Genomic DNA, 24,982 nt, shown 5'->3' with positions numbered 1-24,982 from the left:
TTCCTATCCTTCATAGTTTTAGTCTAGTTTTAGTCGACGAAAACTCGAAACGTTTTAGTCAACTTTTAGTCGAGGAAAAATTACATTTTAGTCAACTTTTAGTCAAAATGTGTCTCTATACTCTCTGAACGCTCCGTCCCCGGCAGATCTCTGTGTCCGTTGCAGCATGTCTTTTAGGCCCCGCCCCCCGCACACAGAGAGACACAGGGAGATCGCTCTTCTGGAGTGAAGAGAGCGGAAATAATGATATTGCTAGTTAGAAACGTAAGATGCATTTTGACAGGCAAGATGGACACTTGGGGGGAAATATGCTGCATTTTGAATGTCCGATAGTCCACCATTAACACCTTAGTCCCGTCTCGTCTCGTCAATGAAAACTAAATATACATTTCGTCATAGTTTTCGTTATCAAGAATCTATTTTTAGCTCGTCATCGTCTCGTCATGTAAAAAAGGTTGTTGACGAACATTTTTTGTCATAGTTTTCGTTGACGAAATTAACACTGGTATATTTAAACTGTCGCATTTTCTGTTGTTTCTATCGCGCATTGCCGGTATGAAAGGGTCTGTGCCGGAAATATCAAACATTTAGTAAAAGTGAAAAACAATGAACAAGACTTAACGTATTCATCATAATTAATTATATTTATTCCATTTGGATGTAGGATTTTTGACTTTGTTTAGAGCAGTGATCTTCTCTGCAGCAGAGAGCTAAGCACTGTCAGACCGGAACTAACCCTGAAAAGTATTATCATCTGAAATTAATCATTATGTTATTAATATTAAATACATATAAGTATTTTTACAACTTGTATTTAGAAATACTCTGTTGTAATTATTGATGCATAAATGTGTTCATCCATTCAATGTGGCATCTGCTATAATGGGGTTAATGTATGATATTACTTAATAATACAATACATTATAATATATGATATGATAATTATATTTTAGTTTTATTCATTTCTTATTACATAGTTTCTCATTATTATTATTTTTATTTGTATCGCTCATCTTATTTTTGATTTTATTAATCTGTGTGAATCTGTGCTATCCTGTTTTTCACTCTTACCCTGTTGCTGTTTGAACTACTGAATTTCCCCACGGGGATTAATAAAGGTCCATCTTATCTTATCTTAATATATAAGTTGATTTACTTCAATCTACTGTACTGTGTAACAATATTACAAAAAATATACTGCATAAAGCAAACTATATACTTTATTTGATCTAAAACATTGATGTTTTTTCATTATAGTAGCCTGTGAAAACCATAACAAATAAGTGATTAAATCCTACAGTATTCAACAAACACAACTGCAGAGCTGCAAACATTGCAAACAGACTAAGTTATGCAACACCGAGTTGTCTTTGTGTATTTGTGAATGAAGCGCCATCTCATGGTTAAATCCTGTAATTGAACAAATGGGAAAATTTGGCAACGCCCTCTAGCAATTTGGCAACACCCCCAGCCACTGGGATCCGCTGGGCTTTTGACTGGGACAGACCCATGTGAGTCCTATCTGGAGTGCTACATCTGTATAAGGTTTAAGGTTAAGTAAGACATAACGTTGTAACTGCAACATTCAGAGGATGTTTTGAGGATGTTATTAAGGCCTGAGATGACAGAAAGTTTTTTTTATAAAATGTTCCTTTAATGTGATATGTTAAAAAAGGTGGAACGTTTTGCCTGCAACATTCTAAGGATGTGTTTTGGACGTTGTTGGGGTAACACATTAAAGATGTTCTTTATATAATGTTCCCTCAATGTTACATGATAACAAATGGAGAACATTCTCCAAGCAACATTCTGAAAATGTTTTCAGCATGTTATTGAGGCCTGAGATGACAAAGTGTTTTATAAAATGTTCAAGAAACATTCTGAAAATGTTTTCAGGATGTTATTCTTTTTTTATAAAACGTTCCTGTTATGGCAAATATTAACACGGTCATGGTCAACGTCAGATTTATTTCTAGAGCGTTTTAAAAAACAAACTTGTTGCATTTGTTTGAAAAGGATGTTTTAAAAAATCTGATGTCACCATATTTTCCTTTTGAAAAAAACAAACATGCACGTAATTCATGATAAGCTGTAAGCAGATATTGCATGTTTGCGGTGGCATGTGTTCCCAGAATGTTCTTCTGAAAGGTAGGATAACGTTTTTTAAAAACATTCTTGAAATGTTTGGTGATAACCTTCTTAAGATATTTTTGATAACCTTCTTAAGATGTTTTTGATACATTGTTAGAACAGTATGCCCTACTGTTCTTAAAACGTTTTCAGCAGGACGTTTTAGTTTGGTTCCCAGAATGTTCTTCTGAAAGGTAGGATAACGTTCTTTAAAAACATTCTGGAGACTTCCAGTTTGGCTGGATATGGAATAGTCACGTTTTTGAGAGGCTCCACTTCCTCCTCAAAAAATATATATACTGAACAAAAATATAAATGCAACACTTTTGTTTTTGCTCCCATTTTTCATGAGATGAACTCAAAGATCTGAAACATTTTCTATATACACAAAATAACCATTTCTCTCAAATATTGTTCACATATCTGAAAAAATCTGTGATAGTGAACACTTCTCCTTTGCCGAGATAATCCATCCCACCTCACAGGTGTGGCATATCAAAATGCTGATTAGACAGCATGATTATTGCATAGGTGTGCCTTAGGCTGGCCACAATAAAAGTCCACTCTAAAATGTTCAGTTTTATCACACAGCACAATTCCACAGATGTCGCAAGTTTTGAGGGAGCGTGCAATTGGCATGCTGACAGCAGGAATGTCCACCAGAGCTGTTGCCCGTGAATTGAATGTTCATTTCTCTACCATAAGCCGTCTCCAAAGGCGTTTCAGAGAATTTGGCAGTACATCCAACCGGCCTCACAACCGCAGACCACGTGTAACCACACCAGCCCAGGACCTCCACATCCAGCATGTTCACCTTCAAGATCGTCTGAGACCAGCCACTCGGACAGCTGCTGCAACAATCGGTTTGCATAACCAAAGAATCTCTGCACAAACTTTCAGAAACCGTCTCAGGGAAGCTCATCTGCATGCTCGTCGTCCTCATCGGGGTCTCGACCTGACTCCGGTTCGTCGTCGTAACCGACTTGAGTGGGCAACTGCTCACATTCGATGGCGTCTGGCACGTTGGAGAGGTGTTCTCTTCACGGATGAATCCCGGTTTTCACTGTTCAGGGCAGATGGCAGACAGCGTGTGTGGCGTTGTGTGGGTGAGTGGTTTTCTGATGTCAATGTTGTGAATCGAGTGGCCCATGGTGGTGGTGGGGTTATGGTATGGGCAGGTGTATGTTATGGACGACGAACACAGGTGCATTTTACTGATGGCATTGTGAATGCACAGAGATACCGTGACGAGATCCTGAGGCCCATTGTTGTGCCATTCATCCACGACCATCACGTTGCAGCATGATAATGCACGGCCCCATGTTGCAAGGATCTGTACACAATTCCTGGAGGCTGAAAACATCCCAGTTCTTGCATGGCCAGCATACTCACCGGACATGTCACCAATTGAACATGTTTGGGATGCTCTGGATCGGCGTATACGACAGCGTGTTCCAGTTCCTGCCAATATCCAGCAACTTCGCACAGCCATTGAAGAGGAGTGGACCAACATTCCACAGGCCACAATCAACAACCTGATCAACTCTATGCGAAGGAGATGTGTTGCACTGCGTGAGGCAAATGGTGGTCACACCAGATACTGACTGGTTTTCGGACCCCCCCAGACCCCCCCAATAAAGCAAAACTGCACGTTTCAGAGTGGCCTTTTATTGTGGCCAGCCACACCTGTGCAATAATCATGCTGTCTAATCAGCATCTTAATATGCCACACCTGTGAGGTGGGATGGATTATCTCGGCAAAGGAGAAGTGCTAACTATCACAGATTTTTTCAGATTTTGAACAATATTTGAGAGAAATGGTTATTTTGTGTATATAGAAAATGTTATAGATCTTTGAGTTCATCTCATGAAAAATGGGAGCAAAAACAAAAGTGTTGCATTTATATTTTAGTTCAGTGTAATTTAACAATACATTTCTTCGTGAGAGGCCTGCAAAAGTCGACAGTATAAGCTGTTGAAGCGTAACAGAGACATGGGGAAACCGCAAAAGAACAAAAGTGCAGAGAAACAAACTACGACTGATGAAACTAGCGACGAGGCTAGCGCTAGCACCAGGCTGGATGTTAGCAGCGATCAGGACGAGGCTCCGACGAGGACGGACATCATGGCAGCTATCAATCAGCTAAATCAAAATGTAGACTCGAAGTTCGAGTTGCTCAATGCCTCCATAGCTGGTCTGAAACAGTCACTGGGCGAGGTAGAACAGAGAGTCATTTCTACCGAAGGTGGACTGAACGAACACGAGACCCGAATCAAAGCTTTGGAAGACCAGTGCTCAAGATGGGCTGAGGAAGCCAGGTCGCTCAACGGGCGGGTGGACGACCTCGTCTCGCGCTCTCGACGACAAAACATTCGGATAATAGGTGTTAAGGAAGGCATGGAAAAGGGCAACACAACAGACTTTGTTTCGAAATGTATACCAGCACTACTGGGGGAAGATAACTTCGACAATAAACCTGTTAAGGTTGACCGCGCACACAGGGTCCGTGTACGGGCAGCAGCAACAGATGGCCCTCCTCGTCAACTGATCGCCCGCATCCATCATGACTCAGTAAAGGAGCTGATACTGAGACTTTCCTCACATAAGTTCCCTTTACAACATGAGGGAGCACGCATCTTTATTTTACAGGACCTGGGCCCAGCAGTGATGAAACAACGGCAGCAGTTCGACAACATCAGGACCAGGTGCAGGTCTGCGGGGGTGAGATGCGGGTTCCGTCACCCGGCTACATTCGTTGTCTCAGTCGGCAAAGATAAGCGCACGTTTAATAACACGAAGGATGCCGAGAAGTTTCTGGATGACAAGCAAGTGTCACGTTAGACCAGCTAACCAGGATTAAGGACAACGATGACAGTTAACTTTAAAGCTGAGACACATTTGATTACTCTCTGCAGGTGAGGAGGAAGCGGACATGTACGTGTTCTATTATGGTGTGTTACGAGCTCGGGAAGTTTTGACTTGGGGGTGTTAGTTCTCAGAGGGGAGTGGGAGGAGGGAGGCATTGTTCTTATTGTTCACCAGCCCTGTCCCCCCCCCTCCGGAGGAGAGGGAGGATGGGGCCGGGGGAACCACATGGTGATCCGTGAATGGAGGGGAAGGAGTCGCCTGACTGCCCGCCACTCGGATCCAATAATCAAGGGCTTGGTCCACAGAGTAAGACTCCTGGACTAGCCAATCATCCCCGGCCGCAGCCGCGAGAGCGTTCGCTCTCCGCTGTCTGTGGGCCAGAGGGAGACGGACACAATGAGTGCACGACACCTGGGGAGTGAGAGCCGCGTTTGCGTGCTCCAATCCTCGGCAGGACTCACCTGTATCGTCTGTGTAAAGCCGCTTCCTCCCTGGAGCGAGCCAGCCACAGCCGGTCGTAACTCATATGTCGGCTAACACCGAGCCCCGCTCTGTCTCCCCCGTCTGGAGGAGAGGGAGGATGGGGCCAGGGGGAAATGTTTGCTTTCTAGTAAACAGCTCTGAAAAGAGCTTGTGCCTGTCCAGTGCTTCTGCAATGGAGTGCTGAAGAAAAGTGGGAGCAGATTGGAAGTGAGTCCGTAGGTGGGGCCCACGTCATAGGTGGGCGTGGATTAAGTCTGTCAGTGCTGCACACGTGCAGTGGGATTACCCATTGGCGATAGCCTTAGAGGGCGAAGCCTTTTACGAAATAGAACAGCCAGGCCTCTCTACCCACCCTGGAACAAATGTTTCCCACTGCCGCCATAACCAACCTCCACTCCCAGCTCCCCTTTTCTAATAAACAAATGTTACTTTCACCAACTGATTCCGATTCATCCTTTTACATGTGTTAATAGTGAAATTCCAATAGTTAAGTAAACTATCAAAATCATCCTAATGACCACAGTGGTCAGTCCAGGAATTTTGAGTTGAACAATTACAGGAATATTATGTCTTTATGTTCTAATAATGTAAACATATTTTAGTAAATTGTTACCACAGAACATTTGCATAATGTTTTAAACATAAAGCATGTTATCCTTCTCTAAAATAATAACATTCTGGCAACATAAACAAATCTAACTTGCAGCTGAAAACATGTTAAGAACAGTAGGGCATAATGTTCTAACAATGTTATCAAAAACATTTTAAGAATGTTTTTAGAGAACGTTATCCTATCTTTCAGAAGAACATTCTGGGAACCAAAAAAAAAGCTTCTGCTGAAAACGTTTTAAGAATAGTAGGGCATAATGTTCTAACAATGTTATCACCAAAAATGTTAAGAAGGATATCACCAAACATTTTAAGAATGCTTTTAGAGAACGTTATCCTACCTTTCAGAAGAACATTCTGGGAACCAAACAAAAACATCCGCTGAAAACGTTTTAAGAATAGGAGGGCATAATGTTCTAACAATGTTATCACCAAACATTTTAAGAATGTTTTTAGAGAACGTTATCCTACCTTTCAGAAGAACATTCTGGGAACCAAAAAAAAAGCTTCTGCTGAAAACGTTTTAAGAATAGTAGGGCATAATGTTCTAACAATGTTATCACCAAAAATGTTAAGAAGGATATCACCAAACATTTTAAGAATGCTTTTAGAGAACGTTATCCTACCTTTCAGAAGAACATTCTGGGAACCAAACAAAAACATCCGCTGAAAACGTTTTAAGAATAGGAGGGCATAATGTTCTAACAATGTTGTCACCAAACATTTTAAGAATGTTTTTAGAGAACGTTATCCTACCTTTCAGAAGAACGTTCTGGGAACTAAAAGAAAACTTCCCACTGAAAACATTCCTAGAACAATGAATGTAACATTCTCAGAATGTTTTTAGAACCAAAAATGTCTAGCTGGGAAGAGAGTGAAATGTTGCTTTACGAATTTCAACACTTGATGCTGTCACATTTATTCAGATTTCTGTATTTGCCTAACTGAATTAGTTTAAAGAGAGAAAACATTTTGACTAAAAGTAGACTAAAATGTAATTTTTCATCGACTAAAAGTTGACTAAAACGTTTTGAGTTTTCATCGACTAAAACTAGACTAAAACTATGAAGGATAGAAATGACTAAAATGTGACTACAACTAATATCCATTTATTTTACTAAATAAGACTAAATCAAAAACAGCTGCCAAAATTAACACTGGAATAGATTCACACTTGACAAGGGAATATTGTACAGGCAGACAGGACAACGAAAACAGTTAGTCCTCCCCAGTCGGCTGACGTCAACTGTGTTGAAACACCTGCATGATGATATGGGGCATGTCGGCGCAGACAAAGTCATCTACTTGGCGAGAGAAAGGTTTAATTGGCCTTTTATGCAACGTGAAATCGAAGACTACTTAATTCGCCAGTGCCAGTGTGTTAAACAGAAGCGGCCAAGCATTCCAGAGAGAGCACCTATGGGTTCAATAACAACCAGTGCCCCATTTAAGCTCCTCTCTGTGGATTATCTCCATCTTCAACAGAGTAAGGGTGGCTATGAGTACATTATAGTTCTAGTAGACGACTTTACTCGCTTTGCACAAGCCTACCCGACCAAGAATAAGTCAGGCCGAACAGCAGCCGAAAAAATCTTCTATGACTTCATTCCACGCTTCGGTTACCCTGAGAAGCTCCATCATGATCAGGGCCGGGAGTTTGAGAACAGCCTTTTCCAGAGACTGCAGCTGGCAGGAATCGCCCATTCTCGAACAACCCCCTACCACCCGCAAGGGAATCCTGACACTTCTGCAGATGCTCCGCACTCTACAAGAGGACAAAAAGGCTGAATGGAAGGATCACTTACACATAGTCCACGCGTACAATTGTACGAGACATGAGGGAACAGGCTATTCACTGTTCCCCATGCTTGACTTGAAACCTGAACAAGAGCCACAGTCCAGACAGGAATATGCACAGAAATGGGCTTCTCGCATGCAGGAAGCATACAAGATTGCCTCAGATAACAGTGGGAAGAGATCAAATAAAGGAAATAAATACTATGATCGGCATGTTAAAGGCATGGTGCTGCAGCCTGGAGATCAGAGAGAGGTGGCCCAGGCACACTTCATGTTTACTGGGAAAAAAAGAATTCAACGTGTTGTTGAAAAGTTTGGCAATGAACCTGTGTACAGAGTTCAGCCAGAAACAGGAGATCTAACCCTCCGTGTCCTGCATCCTAACCTTCTGCTACCTGTTAATGATTTGCCCTTGGGACAAGATGAGCAGAGTCAGCGTCCAACCAAGAAAAAACAAAAACAGAGTGACGACCAGGTAAACTACAGTGAGGCGGTGGGGCAGGAGTCTGAACATTCGGATGAGGAGGAGGAACACACGTATTGCCTCAGGACCATACCTGTGTATGGAAGGAGGAGAGTCAGACCCCTAATACCTCAGCCTAAACCAAACAGTGAACTCAGCGTTTTAGCTCCAGATTTCCAGCCAAGGAGACTAGCAACCGAGACCACCGCTCAAATAGAGCAGCCACATGAAACTGACCCAGTTGCAGAGCCAGATTCAGTGCAGATGCCGGTGCAGGTTACTACTCCACCAGCCGAGGAACTACAGGAGGAACCAGTGATGGATGACATTTTGGAGGACGCAGGGTCAGAGGAACAGGTGTACAATAGTGAGCCTGCAACAGGACCATCAGATAACGAAATGCTGCCTGTGAGGAAGTCAACCCAAGCAATGAAACGAACATATGGGCCGTACGCAAATTGTTGTCATGAGATCATGGTAAATAAATAATTAAATCAAAGCGATGTCGTTGCACTGCAAAGCGAGTTAGCTAAAGTGAAAAAGCCTTGATTTAAAAAAAATTGCATTAAAAGATGAACAGTGCAATTAGTTGACTGTTGTAGAGCACAGCCAAAGATTTTGACAACTTAATTTAAGAGAAATAACTTTTCATATAAAGTGGTTAAGATATATATTTTTTGGCTGAAGCAAATAGGTTGTGTTTTGTTAGGCGTTTTATATCATGTGTATATAGTGACTTCACCATGTCTATATGACCATGTCTACATGCCTAAATGCATTGAGTTGCTGCCATGTCATTGGCTGAATAGATATTTGTGTTAACAATTAGTTGAACAGGTGTACCTAATACATTGGCCAATAAGTGTATGTCTACCATGTAGTGATAATAAGTCTCATGGTTTTAATATATTATGATCAAATGTTCTTTTAAATGTTCTCTGAGCTTAGCAAATCTCAGTATTTTATCACCATCGACCACAGTCTAAAATGGAACTGGCTAATAGAACCCAATATTTTAATTCAACATTAGCAAAAAGTAAAATTAGATTTAGTGACCAAAAGCATAGCACACAGCAGCTACTTACCACCACCATGGCAATAGGGAAGTTAGTGCGGAGTTGGTAGTCACACCAGGGACTTGAAGACCCAAAACTGTCCTTGTAGATGCCTCTTTTGTGAACCAGCTCAGGTTGTTTCCCCTCATAGTCCTTTGGATCATGGGGAATATAGAACTTCTTCTCAAAGTTCTCCTGAATCTTAAGATCCCACTTCGCATATGACTCAGAATATGTCTGTCCTGAAATAAAAATAACATGATTCCAAGATTGTTATGGAGAATGTAAAATCCCTGAATCTGTAATAATTCGGAAAAAACACTTGTAGAATGAAATAGTGTAAACCAAAGCAGCTTCTTGAAATTGCTTACTTATGAAAATGAGTATTAGTGTCATCACCAATAATTACCGCAGTTAATAGTTTAGAGCTAATCTCTATCTTTGTGGAGGAGTGCAAACATTTTGGAAAACACACCATGACACACACCTATAGAGATCTTGTGATTATTAAAGTGATTCTGATCCTGAATGTATGTGATGTTACTGTACCTCCTCTGCGTATGTTGACTGCTGCATAGGGGAAGTGCCCATTGTTGTGCAGTTTCACAATCCATCGTACAGTAGATTTACACAAGCCCACTATCTCCACTGCAGAGCCATCCCTGTATCACACAGAGATCCAAATAGTGGAGGTTATATTGACAGGATACAGATTAAAAACTGGTTTTAAAAAGACTCAAATTATGGTCATCTTTAAAACTATTAAGCTCTAATATTATTCTTCAAATTTCAGAATACATCTGCCTTGTGACAAACGTAATATGTAATCCTGCAGTAGGAGAGATTATGTTTCCTACTGCTTTATTTGTATAGGCCGACTATGCATGTGGTAGTTTCAAGCAAAAATATTGCATTTTTTTAAGAGCTGTGAGGCAATGTAAATAGTTTGACAATGTTTCTAAACTGATAACTGAAAACAATACAATTATTCCATCAATGTCAACATATTAACAAAATGTATTTGTTGATTAAAACTGCGCCGTGTAGTTCAGTACAAAGCCAATTAGTGGACTTCATAGAAGCAAATAGTTCTCTTCTATTATGTACCTAAGGTTCAGCCTATAGACTGAAAACTAGATTTTTCTGAGAGACCTGTAACCCCCACATAATTGTAGTTGTTGACACATAGTGTTTGTCACACTATACTGTATCTCGCTGTAGCAAAAAACATGTCTGTGAAGTTTTTTGCTAAAAATACCAAACAGATCACCCATTGTAGCCATGCCTCATACCCCTCTATTCTCCTCTATTCCAGCCCTGTTCCAAAAAGGCTGATTATGTGACCGTAGCTTTAAATGGAACAGCTGCTGCTAGCCACGCCCCTTTGTAGGGTCACGCAGCTTTCCCCTGCTAAGAGAGTTTTCTACCGGGAGAAACTCAGCTAAACGCTGCCGTGATTAAATACCATATTATGTTCCCAAACACTTCAAGCATTATTTCTGAAACAGTATGGAGCTCAAACGTTTCTCTCTCGTAGGGTTTACCGCAAGGACATTACGTTACACATATTCTCTCCAGTACAGCGTTAGCTCTGAGTGTTAGCGATGCTTGCTAATGTAAACACAGACCATATTACTCCCCAAACACGGCGCGCATTGTTTCTCATACAGCACATAGTTCTTTCTTAAAGGGGACCTAGCATGCAAAATGCACTTTTTGATGTCCCCGGTGTGTCAGGGAACTCACGCAGCGTCAGAAAATAAAACCCTTGCTCTTTTCCTCCTTACCCAAATCTCTAAAAACGGGGGTACAACGGAGCTGATCCAGATTTGCGTCCGATATGACGTAATATCGGAAATGTGGACCCACGGCACTATCAGAAAGTTGCTATCAGAAACAATGCCCGACTGTTTTGGACGTAATATGGTTGGTGTTTACATTGGCATTGGCTAACCTGTACTGGAGAGCATGTGTGTGAAGAAGCTGGATATAAAAAGGAACTCACCTTGTGGTATAACCGGCAAGAGAGAAAGCCTTTGAGCTCCATACTGTTTCAGAAATAATCCTTGATAATTAGTGGTGCACGATAATTATCGGCCCGATAATTATCGGTCCGATATTAGGAATTATAACGTCATCCCGATAAACCCGATACAAGTATTAATAGCCCCGATAATATACAATATATTTTTTGGGTAAAAAAAAAGAACAAAATACTGCGGTGTGGGTGGATTGGGATGAGGGGTGCTTGTTTTTCACTCGGCTCCTCCCGTTTTGCCAGTACTGTGGTATTAGTGGTTTAGGAAGAGGGTAGTTCTTCACAAATCCAGCGCTCCCTAACTCATACCTGGCTTTGACGTAAATGGTGTGCGGCCGTGAAGCCAGGACAGTAAACAAACATGTCGTCAGTGGTATGGGACTATTTCAAAGTTTCAGAGTTAGAAAGTTCATCATTTGAACAATGACAAATATTCTCATGAATATTAAACACAACAACCTCTGAACATTAAAAATATTCGCCTCAATTCAACCTGGAACCTCTCTCATACAATAATACAATACATGTCGTCGGTGGTATGGGACTATTTCAAAGTTTCAGAGTTAGAAAGTTCATCATTTGAACAATGACAAATATTCTCATGAATATTAAACACAACAACCTCTGAACATTAAAAATATTCACCTCAATTCAACCTGGAACCTCTCTCATACAATAATACAATACAAAGTGTGTGTGTGTGTGTGTGTGTGTGTGTGTGTGTGTGTGTGTGTGTGTGTGTGTGTGTGTGTGTGTGTGTGTGTGTGTGTGTGTGTGTGTGTGTGTGTGTGCGCGCGCGCGCATTGGAGCTATGTGCAACTCAAGGCATATGCTCGAACTGGAGCTGCCTGGACGCTGCAATCATGTTGCGCACTATCCGTGCTGAGTGTGCTGACTTTTCGCACAATGTCCCACTGTCTGGCTGCCTGCATAAAGTCAAGTGCTCAGCGCAGTTGTGGCGAAATGTCGCTCCTCTGTTTTCATTTAAACAGCTCCTTATATCCGTTAGCGCAGCTAGCTAGCACCAGATGCTAACAACAACAATGCACGTAAGGTCTCTCTCTCGCTCGCTCGGGCCACACATACACACACCCTCCAGGTCCTCCGGATGGTCAGTCGGTGCCTGCCGGTGAGCGTGGAAGTGTGGTCTGCCACAAGCGGGCGGCAGGAGCGGGGCTGTCAGCATCAGCTTGTAGATGGTATTTTAAACTCGATGCGCTCTGAAACTACGGGGCGGCCAAGGAAAAAAAATACACATGCATTAATCGCGTTAAAATAATTAGTGGCGTTAATTTTTTTTTAAATATATATATTATATTATTTATTATCGGTTATCGGTATCGGTATCGGTCTTGAGAAGCAGGAAGTTATCGGTATCGGTTTCAAAAAACCAATATCGTGCATCCCTATGATAATCCATGATATGGCGTTTCATCACGGCAGTATTTCGTTTAGAAAGTAGCTGTCGGGTCCCGCATGAGCTCAGCCCCCTCCTTTTTTTGTTATCAATTTTTTTTTTTTTAAAGCTTTATACCCAAAATCAGCACTTTTGAAACAGGAAGTGAAATAGAGGGATATGAGGCATGGCTAGAATGGGTGATCTGTTTGGTATTTTGAACAAAACACTTCATAGACATGTTTTTTATATATTATTATATATCTGAGACCTATGCTATTGCCTAAAAATAGCATGATAGGTGACCTTTAAGTGTTTACCGCTAGAACAGTGCCATTATATGTATTATATATAACAACTTTACTCTAAGTGCTTCCTGCAGACATCCTACTGAATACACAGACACACAGCTGTGAGAGGGGATTCAGCTGTGCGACTGTATACGGAGACGATAGGTTGGGACGTGTCACTTGTGCCACCAATGACGTCATACATTGTAGGAGCCAAAACCTGGATCTGCTCGTTTGCACCTCTGTTTTTTTTAGAGATGTGGGTAAGGAGGGAAAGAGAGAGGGTCGTATTTTCTGAAACTTTGTGAGTCTCCTTACACACCAGGGACACATATTTATGTATAAAAGACATCAAAAAGTGCATTTTGCATAATAGGTTCCCTTTAAATACTACATGATACATAATATTCACAGTGAAATGATAGATTTAGCAACTTTGCAAAGGTTCTTTTTTACCTTTTAACTTTTTTTTACCTTTTAACTTTCACAAATTAAAAGTAATAATGATGTGTGCTTGCTCAATAAACAAAGATGGAGATATAAGAAAAAACATACCTTGGTGTAGCAGGTATTCCCTTGTTGTGTGCCCTCTCACTCTCGCCCATCTTGTCCATCCAAGTTCCACAATTGAAGCGATTTCCTCCAGAGATGAAGCCAGTGGACTGGTCCACTGCAGCCTCTACATTAAAACCTGGTGAGAGTCAGATGGGCTTTTATCAGTATCACAGAGTGATACCTTAAATGTACCTTAAATAGAGTGCATAGACGCTGATGCTCAATCGTACCTTGGTGTTCCTGAGTAAATCTATCCAAACATTTTATTAAAAAAGGATTGAAACTCTAGCCAATTGGCATTACTGACAAATGTCTGGTGTTTAAAAAACGCAAAACTCAAAGCAGCTACTCCTCAGACAACAAAAACAACATGGTCTGACCTCATGGTGTACTGATGAAGTAACTTTTACATTATTTGCAAAAACATACAATTTAAATAATCTCGAAAACCTTTAAAGTTTTCACAGATAATAATCTGTTCAATGTTACAGTTATACATTTTTTAAATGTTGTGTAAGGTTGTATATATACAACATCCATAATACTATCAGCTTGAGAGGTGAAAGGCATCAAACCCTGACTGCTACTTAGCGCCAGACAACTGGCAGCCCCTTCCCAATGCCACCTCTCCAATGTTTGTACATGTGTTCATGTGTTTATCAAAAAACTATGTGTGTAACTTAAATAACACCAGAGTGAAATAATGTATCCTCTTAATCTATACAATAGTACACAGTGTGACCCGACCTGAGCTGTGTAAAGCTAAAAGATATCAAATAAAAATCATTAAGCAGTATTGGTTATGAGTGCATGAAAATACCTTCATCAGTCATATTGCTGTCCAACTGTGGCCCAGCGTTGGTCTCTCTGAACTGAATACCATGCATATGTCTCTGCATGACCTCCTGGATAACATCATACAATGGTTGTTCCTGAAGAAAAAAAGGAATTCAATTCTCCAAATGTTTTGATTCAAATAAAAACATCAGTTAATTCAGAAAATTCAGAACACTTACAGAACTGTGCAGTTCCTTTCATTTTTACAATGGATACATTTATATAGAATTTGTATTAATGAGCAAAATGGCAAAAAAAATGGCAAACATGAAAATGCTAAAGAATAGGCTACCCCATGGTAGGCAACAGTCTTTAAGAACCGTTTTGGAACTTTACTTGGGTATTTCTACTTTACGGTGTAATGCTTTGCCAAAGACTGATGTGATTTTGCAAGCTAACCCTTTGAAAAGAATAATATTTGGTGCAACCAAACCCTTCTTATGTGCCGACAGAGTTCTGTGGGGAAAAGTTTGGCTATGCAAGAGAACTGACTGTGTTGGTTAAATATAGTGGTGTGACCAGAACCAAAGTCAAGTCATTGTTGACTGACTAAAATCAGGGAAAAAGAGGCGTAATTGTTCATTGCTTATATATTTTTGCTCCTATCTAGTATGATTTCAAACAGCAGTGACTCTGGCTCATCATATCAAGAACCAATAAGAACACAGCACACAGTCCTACCCCAGCTCCATATGGCTTTTGCTCAGATATGTTGGGGTACATCCTTTTGACAGGACACTTGAGGATGGAGACACCGTCTGGTACTAGTGTGCAGTACTCCTGGATACACTGCAGCCACCACCAAACAGAATCCCTACAGTTGTAGCGCACATTAGTGCCACTGCCAAGCAGGTTGGGGATCAGGCCGTGATGCAGTGTACCTGCAAATGCTAGGATGATGTTCCTGTGAAAATTGGGATAGTGGTTTGATAGATCAGGGTTCAGATAATTGAGTTCTGGAAAGAGCACAAAAGGTGCCATTACTGTTAAAATTCACCATACTGTGAAACGTCTCATAACAAGGAACAAATTATTTTTCATGCTTGCAATCTATACTACTTCATTCTGAGATTGTGAATATTTTCAGTTAATCCCACCTGCTAGGCTAGATTAAACAGAGGTATTTCTCCAGTTAATTTTTGTAACCTCAAACAGTTAGGTTTTTTTGTTGTAATTAATGCTCACTACTTTCAATAAATGTTTGGTGTTCTATTCAAAAGTAGCATCTTGCAGTAAACATGTCAATGTATTTATACCTCACAATTTATCAGCTAATTATTGCGGCATAACACATCAGTGGATGTCAACTATACTTAAACAATTTCACAACATTATTGTCAAAAGTCACTTTTAAAAACAGCATTGCAAGTTCAGTGTGAGCTTTTCAGCATACATCATTCACACCGCAATTTCTTCAGGAATTGCATTCTCTAGTTCATAATTTATTCTTTTTAAAAACATTTTTTTTTTATCAAAGACAATATTCAACTTTATGCACTTTAGAACTTGTGGAATTGAGGTATATGACGTTGGCTAAGAAGACTTAACACAGATTTGGGAGATAATTCATACTAGGTGTTTCATAAACAGTGAGACTAGAATCCTGATTAAAGTTTGACATATACCAGTCCGTGGATGTAAAGATTATTTTTAAAATGGTACCTTATTTAACTCAAAAATGTGGTTTCATTTTGTGTAAACTTAATGAGGTCTATTGACCATAACAAAAAGTGATGGAGAAACTGTGGAAATCTAAATGGAAATCATCACTTTGTTTTTTTAGATTGCCGTGCTATTATAGACAAAACATGTTAGATTTCAGGTGCCCGTGGAAATAAATACCTTGTCATAATTAAATCATCCCTATAAAATGCCCCTTGAATAGGTAATTGATCTATTTGACATTTATCAAATGATTTTAATATGATATGAAAATAAAGACCACAGTATGTTAAATTCAAACAGACTGTGCTCAAAGCCTTATGTCTTGAAGACAATGTTTGTCTAGTATTGCGGACTGACCGAGCTTCCAGGTATCTGCCAGTCAGCAACAGCAGGCCTCGCAGGGAAATAAAGGTGTCACGGCCCCAACAACGGAATACCCCAGCACAAAAGTGAGGAAGACCTGTATTAAGGACAAACAACCATGTATAAGGGCAACAGTTGTACTTTACCTAATTATTCATACAGAATGATGAATATTCTATGAGAGCTATCATAAGCTAAGGCTGATGTTATTTTATATTTGTCTTATGTGCTGCATTAATGTAGCAGCCTGGCAAGATGCGGTTACAAAACTTCACATGTGTGTAGATTAGATTAGAATGAAGTTGAAATTGCAGGTACAAAATGTTTTTAAAGTGTGTAGTTCAAGATAAAGGCAAAGTTTGAAAATTGGTTTTCAGCAGGACGTGGCTCCTCTCACTTTATGCCTCTGGCCCTATTTGTTGTTGAAGCTGGTATGATTCCATCCCAAGATGGTCTTTAGTTTGACATAGTAACATAAATGCAACACTAAGTGCTAATTTTTTTTTATTGAATCTAAATATGTGTAATTTTTTCCGCATGTGTATATAGTATACTATGTATTTATTTTACTATGTATATTGGGTGACACCTATCACATCTCATCTTTGTAGTGTTATCTTATTGTATGAAATTAGAAAGTGCATACCTGCTGCAAGTGACACAAAGCACTGTTCCTCCTTAGTCACTTCATTAAAGGAAGATTGGACATCCTTAAGATGAGGAGAGATTGTGGGCATAGCCCAACTGTGATCCACACCACACATCTGCACCGAACCCAGCGCCAGTTGTTTAACCAGGCTTGAACCATTCTGCACAAAGCTAATGTAGTCAAAGGAACACAAAATACATGGAAAGACATTTGTCACCAAGTGAACACTTTGTCATATCGTTATTTCAATGCTAAGTCAAATTAATGAATGGATGTGAAGTGACTAAGAGAATGAATGTTTAACGAAATCCAACTACTAGGCATGCAAAAAGATTGTGGTAAGGCTACTACGACTCCTACATGCTCATGTTTATATGCTATATACAAATTGAGTACTATAAGAAACAAAAAAACCATAAAGTAATATTAGTATATCATTTTCTAAATAACCCATATTATTAAGCCTTTATTAAAATGAGAAAATAAAGAGAAATCAAACAGTAAAAAAAAAGAGGAACAAAATACCTTGACATGCATTTGAAAACAGCCTCTAAAGCGGTGTTGTAGGCGCCCTGAATAATGGAGTTGAAGTAACAAGGCACAAGGTAGCGGGGGATGTGCTTCAAGTAGCCAAACATGGCCTGGAACCAGTGGCCCACCTGCATGTCAAGGGCAATAACAAGTCAGCAGTTCTTAGGACACACCCAAACTAATGCAGAGACGTTTTTTTTTATATATTCTAGGTGCTTTTTGTTCGCACTGAAATTACTATAGAAATAAAATAAATCTAAATAGTTTAGTGGCACCTGGATAAACATCTAAACTGTGATGCCATAATATATACACTGTACATTTGAATGCTTAAACTGCATGATTTTCTGATAATAACAAACAATTATTTGAGGATCTTCAATGTGGCTTTTCAATGCATCATATCACAGACAGCACAGGTGAAAGTGATAAATGACCTTCTGATTACATTAGACAAAGGACTCTCGATGCTTGTCTTGTTAGACCCCTTTGCTGCATTTGATACTATTGACCAGGGCTATCACAGAGATATACAATTTAATAGCCATAAAATATACCACACTAAGCTGGTTTAAGTCCTGTTTTTCGGAACAATCTCGGTTTGTACTTGTGAACTTCATGCAATTGAAAGTCAGTCAGGGATATACGGATTGTATTAACTAGGCTTCCAGTATCAACGTAAATAATTTTAGCGTTATATTTAATCTGGATATTTCCTTTAACAGTATACATAAAACACATTTCAAAGAATACCTTCTTTTATCTACCTCATATATACAAAATAGGCCATACATTTGTAACTTTAAGGATTTATTATTGCAATTCTTTACTTGCTTGCAATCCTTCAAAATCACCTTAAGACTCTTCAACTGGATGAAAGATCATCTCTAGGAGCATTGGCTCCTAGAGGAATAATATAATCCCATAATATAATAAAAAATGTAATTCCTTCCTTGCTAACAAAGCATTTAAGTATCAGGCATCATCCTATCTGAATAGGTTTCGTAGTACCCTATTGCTCCACTAGGACATTGCATTTCATGAATATAGGGTTATTAGTGGTCCCTGGAGTCTCCAAAAGTACATTAAAAGCCAGAGCCTTCAGCTAAATAGCTCCGCTTCTGTATAATCAGTTCTCAGTTTGTGTTTGTGTTCTCCAAGACTTGCTTTTAACAAGCCCCTAGCTTCTAGATGCTTTGGCTGTCAGGGAGACTTTCATTTTTCACCTCTCTTGTTTCTTATCAGTATGTCATCTCAAACTGTATGAACTCATATCCTATAAATGGGGTACCATTCCCAGAGTTTTTGTGTCTTCTTTTCTATTTAAGGTAACATCTTGAACATAAGTCTTTCCCGTGTTATAATTTTTTGGCGGCACCTGGAAGATTTTTGACAGCCTCCAGCATCCTTTATTTTAAAATATGTCACATTATCCTTTTGTCCTTTGGATTGTCATTTTGCAATATGGTTTTTAATCTGTTCACACAACATCTATTTCACAGCTGTCTTTCCATGGAGAAGGATTTTCTTTGTTGATGTCCCCAAGATTTCTCCCATTTTTCCATTCCTAATGTGCTAAACACAGAGTGAAGCTCCCAGAGATAAATGTCTAATATGTGATATTGGGCTATATAAATAAAATAGGATTGATTGATTTAAATATTGGTTTTGTTTGAAAGTAACATTTTGTTGTTTAGCGCAAACCTTAACCCTTTTGATTTTTCAGAAAAACTGGAAAGACTATATTATAGTTGACTTTATTTTTGGTCAGGATTTTAGATTCATATTTCATATTTAAATAGTAAATATTCCTGTTGGATCTGTGAAGAGCCGAATCTCAATGTCATAATGTTGTAAAACTACAGGAGTTTCCCTCATTAGATATGGCATGTTTACCATGTGAAGTAGAGCCCTAAAAGCAAACCTGGCTGTAACTCACCTCTCCCAAAGCTCCCTCCTTGGCCAGAAGTCTATTGGAGACATAGTCCATCATCCAGTCTCCCTGCCTCAGGTTATCACAGAGCGGATGACCAAGATCATTCTTAGGACGAATCTCTGCCAACACTGACATCAGCCCTAAAAACCACAAACATCTTATGAATATTTATCTTGCATATATTCTGGTTTAAAGGATGCTGATGATATTAATAATAGCGCATACCCTAAACTTCTGTTGTTTTTATTATGTGTGTCTTAAAGGTACAATGTGTATGATATCATCAAAAACTGAACTTTAAAACATTTCAATTATCAACAGAATGTGAAGAGTGTAAAGATTAGACATTGTGTCAAAGCCGTCCATCTAATATCTACTGAAATGATAATGAATAACATCTGACATGCCCCATCAGGCCCCATCTTTTAATTCTCATTGTTTCTAGAGATCGGGACCCCCTTGAAAACAAGATGGTGCATCTCAAGGGGTTTATCCCAATGAATAAAAATGTCTATATAGAGAGGCTATAGAGAGCACAAAGGAGAAGCAGAACTGGGCTGACTTTAGCAGGCTCAAGGGCTTGTCAATAATAGATCCATAATTCTAATTCTTGACTTTTTTTAAAAGAGGCTACAGATAAATTGTAAATCCAAGCATTTCCAAGCGGTATTATTGTAGGTTATTTATTAAACAACAAGGATAAATGTACTTGCTTACACTGTATATAGTAAGTTAGATGGCTACCACTAACAGCATGGTACATTTTACTGTACTAGGTAGTGTTAGAAATTAAAATCAATGTTTTGATGGCATAATGTACCTTAAATGTACCTTTAGTTTAAATGCTGTTTTATACTGAAAAACCAGAAGTTCTTGTGCACAACCAGTTAGACTTTTATTCTGAAAATCCTTCACCTCCGGTTAGCATTTAGCATGAGGCTAATATACCATTTCCTATAGAGGTGAATTTAGCAGCGATATGATATGATGTTGCACACCGAAACCTACTGATTTCAACACTACAACTATAGACGTCGAGATATTATTATTGTTGGATATTAAATGAAGGTACAGTTTATTTGAGTAAGTTATCGTTTACAGATGTGGGTAGCATGTCACAACATTCGGAGCGACCGGAAATCGAATTGCTGTGAAGGATTTCCTGTATTTTTTGGAGTGTTGATTACAGCGTTTGGAATGTGTTGAATGGAAAGTCATGAAAGAGTTAAGGAGGAGAAAAGGAGTGTTTAGATATATATTGAATGTACAATGTCTGTATACTGTGATATGTGAAACAACGGACATTAAATAGTCGGAGAGCCGGCCCCCAGGGAGGAGCCTGCAGAAGCTATATAACAGCAGCACCTGGGCGGTTCGGGCTCTTTTCTCTGCTAGCGAGGGCCAGAGGCAGCTGCTTTTCTGTCGGACAATATCCTGTTTGTGACTTTACCGCGCATTTTTTATTAATTAAAGTACCAATTTGAAAACATCTCAGAGACTCCATTTAGTCTCCTTTTTAAGCTTCTCTTTCCTGGACGCGAGAATAACCATCACAGTTAACAATTGGAATGACCCCGACGTGATTTTCGTTGCACCGGGAGAGACTACACGCGGCTGTTCTCCGGAGCCGCTGGCAAACCCGTTCGACACACAGAGAGCTCAAACTACGGTAAAGAAGAAGCCTGTTATGTCAAAATTCTTCAATAGTTTATGCAGGACAATCTTAGGACTGTGTGTTGGACGGCTGCTTCCGGTTCCTGAAATTAGCTGGGAAATTAATGTTAAAACAACCAAATTTATAACAATAATAATCATATAACACGTGGCGTTGCATTGTCACAAGTAGGGTGAGTTCAAATTACTTATTTTTCTTATATTTAACCCTGCATGCCATTTGTTTGTCTGTTATTACATGTCGGCGAGGCTAATCATTTCAATTGTTTCTTGTTACGTCTCAATTTAAACGTGAATGGTTTTAGGCCATTAATCAGTGAGAGACTGGTTGAGACAAGAACAAAGTGGAGTGAGTGTTTGTGTTAAGGACAGTGTGAGGCTGTTTTTACTTTTAAAAGTTCTTTGTGTGATGATGGCAATCATTTAAAGTGTTTCTTGTTACGTCCTAATTTAAACGTGAATGGTTCTAGGCCATTAATCAGTGAGGGACTGGTTGAGACAAGAACACAGTTGAGTGAGTGTTTTAATTACAGCAAGGGGCTTTCTTATTAAAAAAGTCCTTGTTGAGGAAAAGGCCTGAAAAGTTTGAAGCTTTCAGTGGTTGTTTTTTCTGTTTTCTAACAGACATTGCGCATGGTTTACGACAAGGGATGCGACATTCGTGCGTTAGACAGACGATATTCTGCTAATAGTGTTTGCTTGGCGCCTTACTTTGTCCCATGATAGCGTGTTTAAACAGAGGAGATAACCATACTGGCTCTTAAAGTCAAAACATTACGTACACATGTTGAAGGCTGTGACGTAAGGGTATAAGGCCAATTTATAATTGTAAATTACATAGAAATGTTATTTTAAACTGCAGTGTTGTTTTGTGTTGAGAATTAAAAGATCACCCTCATTATTTCAACTCCGCTCTGAGAGCCACGAGGTGTTTTCAAATCCCTTTGTTCTTCAGGTCAAAGGTTGGAAAATCAGTTGCCATCTTGTCTTGTCCTCGTGTTTACAATGAGCAATGGCAGTCGCCATTTCGTGAAATGCTAATTTGAAAGTACTCAGTCCTACTCACATGAGCCTAGGCACTCCATCTTGAGAAGGACAAATCATATTTCTTGGCAGAGTTGAAACTATAAAATAGACAGGTTATCTTACCGTGGGAAGTCTGTATTTGAGATATTCTTGTTTGCAAGTGCGTATTGGCGGTTTATTTGAGATATTCTTGTTTGCAAATGTGTTTTGGCGGTTATGTGCTGTGTTGTTTAACCATATTCTAATTTTCTTCTCATTTTTAAGGAAATAAGCTTCTTCTTGTTAAAAAGAGGTCAGTTTTGCAACAGCTATCCCTAGTGGATTGAGCTGGAAATTACAACAGTGCACTCTGCTGGTAATACAGAATTATTACAAAGATACTATAACATTTTGAAGCTTGATTTTGAGTATTATGAATGAACACATGCGCAAATCGCCAGGACAGAATTACAAAGTGGTTTCTAATTAAAAGATGAGAAACTTTCAAACTAGGCTGTAGAATATTTAAACACCAATTGATTAAAGCTAACATAAATTATGACATTTACATAATTTAATGCACTGGTACACAGTAGATTTAGATTTTCACCAGATTTCTAATTTTCATATTTTAATGTCAAAACCATACACTGTACAATTTTTTTTTTTATCATTTCAGATTTTAAAATTTGCATAATTTGTATCTTTTAATTAACTTTATTTTTTTTTTTTAAATCATATAAAATAAAATAAAAAATCTATAAAATGAAAAAAAAACTTAAAAAGCCCAGATTTAAAGTTAGGTTCGGATGACATAGGATATTACTGATCAGGAACGACGGTGCTAGTCAGAAGATTGGTGCTTAATCTTTGATAACTTAATAATATTCATTCGAATAGGAAGAGAGCATGTCACCAAAACAAACTAAACTGGGACTAGACGCAGAGCCAGGCTCAACTGCAGATATCAAGGAAAGGGTAATAATCTGATCAGATGCCTTCCAACCTAACCTTTCCAATTAAAAGAACTATATAGAGTGAAGATGAAGAAAGATTTATAAGGGTTACAAGTCTGATACTCCATCTGGAATATGCCAGCCTATTGGCACACAGCATAAATGTGGTCCGAGTAGCAGACCTGCCAGTGAGGGAAGACATAGCAGAAAAAACAAGACACCGTAGCTTGTAGGAACAAGACAAGGAGAAGGGAGGGGAAACTTCCAGAGAAGGCAGGGCAGACACCTCCAACAATTCAAGCTCAGGAAGAACCAGAGAATACAGGGCAGACACCTCAAACTGTTAAATCTCAGATAGTGCCAGAAAATCAGAAGCAGAACCAACAACCAGGAGGTTTCCATGATGACAACGGAGGCAGGGGGTCTCAGGGATGTCAAAGACGAACAGCATTGCTAAACATGACCCAAATGCCACTGACACCCTGGTATCAACCACAACAACGAGGAAGCTCAGAGGGCCAGACCACCAGGTGATGCATCTTCAGCACAAGGGTATTTTGAAATCCAGCTACATTGAGCCATATCTGTCACCACAGAAGGGAGAGGTTTAATGTTTAATGTAAAAACAAAATCGAGAGTAGCATTTGCATTTACACATAAAGCATCCACAGAATAGAACATTTAGCAGACTATTTTTGTAATTATGAGAAGGAAAGAGATTACGAGTGATGTTGTTCCCCCACACAGAAAACTATTGTGTTCACACAGCTAGTGAGGTCAAGACGACGGGTTTCCACCCAAAAATATGAAGACGGAAACCTAGTACTCGCCCAAGACGGAGGATCCATACCAAATCCTCCTGTTTACACCGACAGCAGTTCAAGGGGCGGCGATACACCTGACGTGGAGCTGTTGAGACCTAAAAACAGAAACTCGATTCTGCTGTGGTGAAGTCTGGCTACAAAGGGAGGTGTCCGATAGGGTCGCTTGTCTCAAACCAGTGAAGAAGTCAACAAGAACCCAGCAGAACTAGAGAGTGACTGTTAGCGGGAGAACAGTGACAGAGCGACAGAGACTGGCACAACATTTTCCAGCCAGTACATAGATAGACCCCGTCAGAAGACCGGGGCTGTGTTTAAAGGGGAACTTCATTTAGTGGAAGTGTAGTTTTTTAGTCGAACAATTATGTGATTTATGGAGTCAGATTACATTTTTCTCATAAACACCATTTTATAATCGGTCTGAAGTATCTGTTTTAAGGCAATGAGCTGCAGATTAAATAACCTAACACTGATTGAGAGCTTGGATGAAGAAGTTGTAGGGTTTTAACAACAGTTTCAAGAATCAGTTTTTATTTATTTATTCTTGAGTAATTTTACTGATTTATAATGTAGTGCGTAAGGCACTATCTCATTTTGAGTGAGTGCCACCAGCCCTTCATGCATGTCACCCTCTGTGAGAATGGTTCGTATGTTTCCCTCTAGTTTAGATATATATTATTTTATTATATCTTTGTACAGCAGTATCAAACAATCCTCTAATCCTAGAATTATTGAGACGCATTAGCGACACCAGGGGTATTGTTTTTCGAAACAACAATGATGCATAATACCAGGACAAAAGCCATTATTGCAACATGTAAACCATTTTTTGTGCTAATGGCAGATTTGAGTGAATATGT

At 39.4% G+C, this 24,982-nt stretch overlaps 1 protein-coding gene across 1 annotated transcript in view; it reads right to left on the bottom strand.

Moving 5' to 3' along the window:
• The window catches only part of LOC117559810 (glycogen debranching enzyme-like), a 131,376-nt gene that overhangs the window by 32,481 nt on the left and 73,913 nt on the right, over window positions 1-24,982 (bottom strand). Inside the window, exons 21-29 of the mRNA XM_034236497.1 lie at window positions 19,670-19,806; window positions 17,725-17,858; window positions 17,197-17,369; window positions 16,545-16,647; window positions 15,204-15,426; window positions 14,506-14,617; window positions 13,686-13,821; window positions 9,956-10,068; window positions 9,437-9,648 (exon numbers count right to left, since the gene is read on the bottom strand). Of these exons, the coding sequence (XP_034092388.1) occupies window positions 9,437-9,648; window positions 9,956-10,068; window positions 13,686-13,821; window positions 14,506-14,617; window positions 15,204-15,426; window positions 16,545-16,647; window positions 17,197-17,369; window positions 17,725-17,858; window positions 19,670-19,806 (1,343 nt within the window). The remainder of the gene's footprint in view (window positions 1-9,436; window positions 9,649-9,955; window positions 10,069-13,685; window positions 13,822-14,505; window positions 14,618-15,203; window positions 15,427-16,544; window positions 16,648-17,196; window positions 17,370-17,724; window positions 17,859-19,669; window positions 19,807-24,982) is intronic.

Source organism: Gymnodraco acuticeps, unplaced genomic scaffold (assembly GCF_902827175.1).
Source record: "Gymnodraco acuticeps unplaced genomic scaffold, fGymAcu1.1, whole genome shotgun sequence".
Taxonomy (NCBI): Eukaryota; Metazoa; Chordata; class Actinopteri; order Perciformes; family Bathydraconidae; genus Gymnodraco; species Gymnodraco acuticeps.
This window is presented reverse-complemented; position numbering and strand designations above follow the sequence as displayed.